At 44.4% G+C, this 8,731-nt stretch overlaps 1 protein-coding gene across 1 annotated transcript in view; it reads right to left on the reverse strand.

Annotated features, from left to right (window-relative positions):
- Window positions 1-8,388, reverse strand: part of LOC126212962 (ankyrin repeat domain-containing protein 17-like) — a 38,794-nt gene extending 30,406 nt beyond the window's left edge. Inside the window, exons 1-3 of the mRNA XM_049940488.1 lie at window positions 8,311-8,388; window positions 590-759; window positions 428-475 (exon numbers count right to left, since the gene is read on the reverse strand). Coding sequence (XP_049796445.1) covers window positions 428-475; window positions 590-677 — 136 coding nt within the window. The 5' untranslated portion in view covers window positions 678-759; window positions 8,311-8,388. The remainder of the gene's footprint in view (window positions 1-427; window positions 476-589; window positions 760-8,310) is intronic.
- Between the last annotated feature and the right edge of the window lie 343 nt (window positions 8,389-8,731).

Below are 8,731 nucleotides of genomic sequence, written 5' to 3' on the forward strand. Positions count from 1 at the left end.
TCTATTAAAACAGCAGAAAAATCAGGGATAAAAATATATTAATTTTTGTTAAACGTTTTTTGTAGTTACAGTAGCTAACAGACTCAAAAACAGCTATAATTTGCGATGACATGTGCTTCACTAAGCGATCAACCAAAGTCCATTTACTAAAACTTTTTTTTAGATGTAGCATTCGTAAATACCGAAAAATCTCCAAAATTTCCGTTTCTTAACGTTGATATACGCTGAAATTTGGGATGAAGAGGATACAAGTAATAAAATCGTATAAAGTACACGTGTTGATTACAACTGACATTACAGCAGGTAACAGATTTTGCGAGGCAGTTATTAAATCACGGAAGTAGAGAACCACAACGAGATAGGTCAGCACCAAATGAACCTATTAGACCTTGAAATGTCCTTAGAAATTATGCAAAAGAGTATTTACCTGGGTTTCCAGATCTTAAGCGTAAAACATTGACTTCCAAAGCGGGTCCTGTAAAAGAAATTCATACAAATCGCAATGGAAAAACTGAAAACATATTTTATTACTGCTTATGAAATTGTTATTCGTTATCTACACTTATAACAACAGAAAAAGAGAATTTACCTTTAATAGAATCTGAGTCACTGCAATTTGCAGCTATGACTTCGGCCACCAAAATGCAGATGAACCAACTAATGCTTCTGCAGAACATGACGCAAGGACTAAGATGTCGGACCAAGTGAAGAACTTTTCTCACGAAATATTTTCATCAGATTTGCGCACTGTTGCACGACCTGTAATTTTATGAACAAATAGAGTTACAAAATTGATTTTCCTTTGCAAGCTGTATGGTATATTAATTACTGTAAATTAATGTTTTAATGTAACTTGGATTACGTCGTTCTAAGAGACAGATGTCACTTCGGTCAGCGCATTATATTTCTGTTTACATCTGATTAACTGTCGGAAAGTGCTCTCTAAATGACTTATAGTCTTTTGGCACACCTACACTCCTGGAAATTGAAATAAGAACACCGTGAATTCATTGTTCCAGGAAGGGGAAACTTTATTGACACATTCCTGGGGTCAGATACATCACATGATCACACTGACAGAACCACAGGCACATAGACACAGGCAACAGAGCATGCACAATGTCGGCACTAGTACAGTGTATATCCACCTTTCGCAGCAATGCAGGCTGCTATTCTCCCATGGAGACGATCGTAGAGATGCTGGATGTAGTCCTGTGGAACGGCTTGCCATGCCATTTCCACCTGGCGCCTCAGTTGGACCAGCGTTCGTGCTGGACGTGCAGACCGCGTGAGACGACGCTTCATCCAGTCCCAAACATGCTCAATGGGGGACAGATCCGGAGATCTTGCTGGCCAGGGTAGTTGACGTACACCTTCTAGAGCACGTTGGGTGGCACGGGATACATGCGGACGTGCATTGTCCTGTTGGAACAGCAAGTTCCCTTGCCGGTCTAGGAATGGTAGAACGATGGGTTCGATGACGGTTTGGATGTACCGTGCACTATTCAGTGTCCCCTCGACGATCACCAGTGGTGTACGGCCAGTGTAGGAGATCGCTCCCCACACCATGATGCCGGGTGTTGGCCCTGTGTGCCTCGGTCGTATGCAGTCCTGATTGTGGCGCTCACCTGCACGGCGCCAAACACGCATACGACCATCATTGGCACCAAGGCAGGAGCGACTCTCATCGCTGAAGACGACACGTCTCCATTCGTCCCTCCATTCACGCCTGTCGCGACACCACTGGAGGCGGGCTGCACGATGTTGGGGCGTGAGCGGAAGACGGCCTAACGGTGTGCGGGACCGTAGCCCAGCTTCATGGAGACGGTTGCGAATGGTCCTCGCCGATACCCCAGGAGCAACAGTGTCCCTAATTTGCTGGGAAGTGGCGGTGCGGTCCCCTACGGCACTGCGTAGGATCCTACGGTCTTGGCGTGCATCCGTGCGTCGCTGCGGTCCGGTCCCAGGTCGACGGGCACGTGCACCTTCCGCCGACCACTGGCGACAACATCGATGTACTGTGGAGACCTCACGCCCCACGTGTTGAGCAATTCGGCGGTACGTCCACCCGGCCTCCCGCATGCCCACTATACGCCCTCGCTCAAAGTCCGTCAACTGCACATACGGTTCACGTCCACGCTGTCGCGGCATGCTACCAGTGTTAAAGACTGCGATGGAGCTCCGTATGCCACGGCAAACTGGCTGACACTGACGGCGGCGGTGCACAAATGCTGCGCAGCTAGCGCCATTCGACGGCCAACACCGCGGTTCCTGGTGTGTCCGCTGTGCCGTGCGTGTGATCATTGCTTGTACAGCCCTCTCGCAGTGTCCAGAGCATGTATGGTGGGTCTGACACACCGGTGTCAATGTGTTCTTTTTTCCATTTCCAGGAGTGTATATCAGTTGCAGAGGTATCGGTATCAACTTCAGTTTCTTTAATGAAGCTGCAGTATAGTACATGGTGTGCCAATGTTTCACACAGGTGGTGAGAGGGATGGGGGTGTGTGTTGCCTGTAGCAAAGGCATCAGGTGGCTAAATGAGCCTCAGGCGGGTAAAGACAGGCCAGGGGGAGCTTCCCAGCGAGGTCGTGGAGAAAACTATTGTATTGGGAATATAACGGCGGCTACAGAGCTCTGTGTCGAATATGGCTGTTGCAAGCTCCTAGTCACGCGCTATGATGAACCTAAGACTGTTAAAAGCTGATTGTGGTGAGACGAGTTCAAACTAACATAGGTCATGATTTTGAGATAGTTATTGTAAAAGCTACGAATTTTTATGATTGTGAAAGTTATAATAGTTAGTAGAAAGTAATGACTAAGAACTGCTTTGAGCTATTGTGGAAAACCAGATATTAAATGAAAGCTAAGGAAGTCAGTAAATACTACAGAAGTCACATTTCGGTCATTTTACGTGTTCTAAATACTGCAACAGATTTTAGAACAGTATGATGGTGTAAATGTGCCATTACTCTGAATTTGTCAAGGTTACACGTAATGTTAAAATAGCATGAGTTACGCGCTTCTGTTCCTAATAATACATCATGAATATTTGAAGTTTGATGATATTTAATCATCGGTGTATTCATTATGTAAATGCGCATTCATAATATTTCCGAATAAAAATTATGTGGTCAACATTGTGACTTTCTTCAGCGTCATATACACTGAAGAGCCAAAGAAACTATTACACCTGCCTAAAATCGTGTAGTTCCCCAGCGAGCACGCAGATGTGCCGCAACACGACGTGGCAAGATCTCGACTAATGACTGAAGCAGTGCTGGAGAGAAGTGACACCGTGAGTCCTGCAGGGCTGTCCATAAATCCGTAAGAGTGTGAGGGGATAGAAATCGCGTCTGAACAGCACGTTGCAAGCCATCCCAGATATGCTGAATAATGTTTATGTCTGGGGAGTTTGGTGCCTAGCGAAACTGTTTAAACTGAGAAGAGTGTTCCTGGAGACACTCTCTAGCAATTCTGGACGTTTGGGGTGTAACATTGACCTCCTGGAATTGCCCAAGTCGGTCGTAATCCACAATGGACATCAATGGATGCAGGTGATCAGACAGGATGCTTACGTATATGTCACCTGTCAGAGTCTTATCTGGACATATCAGGGGCCCCATATCACTCCAACTGCACATGCCCCACACCATTACAGAGCCTCCACCACCTTGGACAGTCCCCTGCTGAGATGCAGGGTCCATGGATTCATGAGGTTGTCTGCATACCCGTAGACGTCCATCCTCTCGATATAATATGAAACGAGACTCGTCCGACCAGGCAACATGTTTCCAGCCATCAACAGTCCAATGTCATTGTTGGTGGGCCCAGGCAAGGTGTAAAGCTTTGTGTCGTGCAGTCATCAAGGGTACACGAGTGGGTCTTCGGCTCTGAAAGTCCCTAACGATGATGTTTCGTTGAATGGTTCGCATGATCACACTTGTTGATGGCCCAGCATAGAAATCTGCAGCAGTTTGCGGAAGGGTTGCACTCCTGTCACACTGAACGACTCTCTTCAGTCGTCGTTGGTCCCGTTCTTGCAGGATCTTTTTCCGGCAGCAGCGATGTCGTAGATTCTTGTTTTACCAGATTCCTGCTACTCGCGGTACAGTCTTGAAATGGTCGCACAAGAAAATCCCAACTTCATCACCACATCGGAGCTGCTGTGTCCCATCGCTCGTGCGCCGACTATAACACCACGTTCAAACTCACTTAAATCTTGATAACCTGCCATTATAGCAGCAGTAACCGATCTACAAATGCACCAGACACTTGTTGTCTTACGTAGGCGTTGCCGACTGCAGCGCAGTATTCTGCCTTTTTATGTATCTCTGTATTTGATCACGTATAAGTATACCAGTTACTTTGGCGCTTCAGTGTATAATAAACAGTGTACTCAATAATATCGTTGAGATGATGTGCAAAATGGCAACTACTAGATTCATTACACGCGTAATACCGACGTACAAATGTCTTGGACACTTCGCCAAGTACACCAGACGTCACACAGATTTCATTAGATCCAACAAACTGCCAACAAAAGTAACATTCATAGAGGAACTTGATGCACGGGCATGCACTATATAAGAGTAATAGGAACTGCTAGTAGCGCCTTTAGTTGGTTAGGAGTCGTCCGCTAATGCACGTAACTGACGCGAACCGATACAGGAAGACACACAAGAGCTGTCGCGATACAAGTCGTGGAAAATAGATGAGTAAAAAAGAAAATGACTTGGTGCTTTCTTTAGTTTTCCTCGTTTTGATAACAAACTCTTTTAAGAATGAGTAACACTGAGAAGTTTACACCCGCGGTTACACCATGGGTAACAGAAGAAATACTTGAATTCATCGATGAAAGGAGGAAGTCCAAACACGTTGAGGGAATTTCGGCAATACAGAAATACAAGTCGCTGAGGAATGAGACAAATAGGAAATTTAAGGAAGCTAAGACGAAGTGGCAGCATGAAAAATGTGCAGAAATCGAAAATAAATGATGGTTGGAAGGACTGACTCAGCATATAGGAAGTCAAACCAATGTTTCGTGAAATTAAAGGCAATGGTGGTAACATTAAGATTGCAACGGGAATTCCCTGTTAAATTCAGAGGAGACAGCGAATGTGTAGAAAGAGTACACAAAAGGCCTTTATGAGGGGGAAAATTTAACTGATGTGATAGAAGAAGAAACAGTAGTCGATTTAGGAGAGATAGGGAATCCAATATTAGAATCACAATTTAAGAGAGCTTTGGAGGACTTAAAATCAAATAAGACAGAAGACATGGACCACATTCTCTCAGAATTTCTAAAATCATAGCGGGAAATGCCAACAGAACGTCTATTCACGTTGCTATGTAGAATGTATGAGTCTGACGACATACCATCTGACTTTCGGAAACTGCAGGAGCTGACAAGTGCGACAATTATAGCACAAGAAGCTTAATAGTTCTTGTATCCACGTTGCTGGCAGGAATAGAAGAGAAAATCGAGGATATGTTAGATGACGATCAGTTTGGATTTCACGAAATTTAAAGGCACCAGCGAGGCAATTCTGACGTTCCTGTTGATAATGGAAGCAAGACTAAAGAAAAACCAAGAAACGTTCACAGGATTTGTCGACCTGGAAAAAGCGTTCGACAATGTGAAATGGTACAAGACGTTCGAAATCATGAAAGAAATAGTGGTAAGCTATAGGGAGAGACGGGTAATACACGAGGTGTGGCTAGAAAAAAACCGGACTAGTACTGGTGAAACAATAAAACGAATGCAATAAGGCTGAAAGTCGCGTGGCCTGTCACGTGACTCTCGCTCCGCCTACTGCTCGAGTTTCATCTGCCTCCTGCACTCAGTCTGCCCGTGGCGTCTGTTTTAAGTAGTTGACGTTTTGTCTGTGAGTCGGAAAATGTTGAGTGTACAGAAAGAACAGCGTGTTAACATCAAATTTTGTTTCAAACTAGGAAAATCTGCAAGCGAAACGTTTGTAATGTTATAACAAGTGTACGGCGATGATTGTTTATCGCGAACACAAGTGTTTGAGTGGTTTAAACGATTTAAAGATGGCCGCGAAGACAGCAGTGATGACACTCGCACTGGCAGACCATTGTCAGCAAAAACTGATGCAAACATTGAAAAAATCGGTAAACTTGTTCGACAAGATCGCCGTTTAACAATCAGAGCAGTGTCTGAGTTAACAGGAGTTGACAAGGAAAGTGTTAGGTACATTTTTCATGAAAGTTTCAACATGAACAAAGTGTGTTCAAAAATGGTTCCAAAGTGTCTCACAATTGAACAGAAGGAACGCCGAAGAATGATTTGTACTGACATCCTGGAAAACATTGAAAGTGATCCCACCTTCTTACAAAATGTTATTACTTGCGATGAATCGTGGTTTTTTACTTACAATCCCGAAACTAAACGCCAATCGATGCATTGGAAAACTCCTGGTTCTCCACGACAAAAAAAAGCACGAATGTCAAAATCGAAATTCAAGGCAATGATGATTGTTTTTTTTTTTTTTGACATCAAAGGGATTGTGCACATTGATTGGGTACCAGAGGGACAAACAGTGAATCAGCATTACTACATTAGCGTCCTGGCTACCCTACGTGAGCGAGTACGGAGAAAACGGAACGATTTGTGGAGAAAAAAGTCATGGATCCTTCACCAAGACAATGCCCCAGCTCACAGTGCGTTGTCAGTGAAGACGTTTTTGGCAAAACACAACATTCCCATCTTAGATCATCCACCCTACTCACCTGATTTGGCCCCCTGTGACTTTTTTCTTTTCCCTAAAGTAAAGTCAGCTTTGAAAGAAACTAGATTTGAGACTGTTGAAGCAGTAAAAGAAAAAGCGACGGAAGTAATGTATGGACTTACCGAAAATGATCTGCAGCATTGCTATGAACAGTGGAAAATTCGTATGGAGCGGTGTAGAGACCGAGGAGGAGAGTACATTGAAGGAGATAACATGAAATTGTAAGTAATTGTAAATAAATGTTTTTTCCAGCATCAGTCCGGTTTTTTTCTAGCCGCACCTCGTACAATATGTACAAGAGCCAAGAAGAAATAATAAGAGAGGACGACCAAGAACGAAGTGCTCGGATTAAAAAGAGTGTAAGACAGGACTGTACTCTTTCGCCCATACTGTTCAATCCGTACATCGAAGAAGAAAAGAAAAGAAAAAATCAGGCGTGGAATTAAAATTCAAGGTGAAACGATATCAATGATACGATTTGCTGATGACATTGCTATCCTGATTGAAAGTGTAGAAGAATTACATAATTTGCTGAATCGTATGAACAGTCTAATGAGTGCAGAATATGGATTGTGAGTAAATAGAAGAAAGAGGAAATTAATGAGAAGTAATAGAAATGAGAATAGTGAGGGGCCTAACATCAGGATTGATGTTCACGAAGTAGATGTAGTTAAGGGGTTGTACTAGCTAGGGGGCAAATTAACCAATGTTGGGTGGAGCAAAGAGGACATCAAAAGCAGACTAGCACCGGCAAAAAGGAGATTCCTAGTCAGGAGAAGCCTAGTAGTATAAAAATAGGCCTTAATTTGGTAAAGAAATTTCTGAGACTGTACGTTTGGAGCGCAGCATTGTGTGGTAGTGAAACGTGGACGGTGGGAAAACTGGAACAGAAGGGAATCGAAGAATTTGAGAGGTGGTGCTGCAGACAAATGTTGAAAAAAAATGGCTCTGAGCACTATGGGACTTAACATCTATGGTCATCAGTCCCCTAGAACATAGAACTACTTAAACCTAACTAACCTAAGGACATCACACAACACCCAGTCATCAAGAGGCAGAAAAAATCCCTGACCCCGCCGGGAATCGAACCCCGGAATCCGGGCGCGGGAAGCGAGTACGCTACCGCACGACCACGAGCTGCGGACACAAATGTTGAAAATTAGATGGGCTGATAAGGCAGGGAATTAGGAGTGTCTGCCCACAATCGGACAGGAAAGGAATATGTGGAAAACACTGACAAGGAGAAGGTACCGGATGATAGGACATCTGTTAGAACATCTGGGAATGACTTCCATGGCACTAGAGGGAGTTGTAGAGGGCAAACACTGTAGAGAAAGAGATTGGGGTACACCCAAAAAATAATGGAGGACGTAGATATGCATGTGCTGCTCTGAGATGAAATTGGCACAGGAGGGGAATTGGTGACGGGTCGCATCGAACCAGTCAGAAAGCAGAAAAAACAAAAAAACAAAAAAGGACAGAGAACTGGATAGTGTCAAATTCCAGAAAGGGATACGTTCAGCACACGTCACAGTAATGGAGAAAACACGTAGATACTTACCCGACACGTGTTACTCCGGTCCGCGCCGTAGCAGCCTGCTCTGTTGCGGTCGGCGATCGCGAGTCGCTCCTTTTATACTTGGGCTGTGCACGGCTGGGCAGGGCTGCCACCTCCCACCCACTCTGTTCTCCGATTTCCCTCTACTCCATACCCCACTCCACATTCCCCTGTCCCTCTCCTGCAGTGATAACGCGTGAGCGCGTCTGACGTCCGAAGTCTTGCTACGCGATGTCTGACAGCAACAAACGCCAAAGACACGTGACTTTTGTGGCGTTCACAAACTTTCAAGGTAAAGTTTGTCCAAACGATCTGACCAAAAGTCCTAAGAATATTTTGTTCTTACATATAATAAGCAAGTGTCTCGAAATTTTGTATGAAACCACTCAGTGACCATACCACGTCTATAGTGGGAAATGACAGA

This window comes from Schistocerca nitens, chromosome 11 (genome assembly GCF_023898315.1).
Source record: "Schistocerca nitens isolate TAMUIC-IGC-003100 chromosome 11, iqSchNite1.1, whole genome shotgun sequence".
NCBI classification, from domain to species: Eukaryota; Metazoa; Arthropoda; class Insecta; order Orthoptera; family Acrididae; genus Schistocerca; species Schistocerca nitens.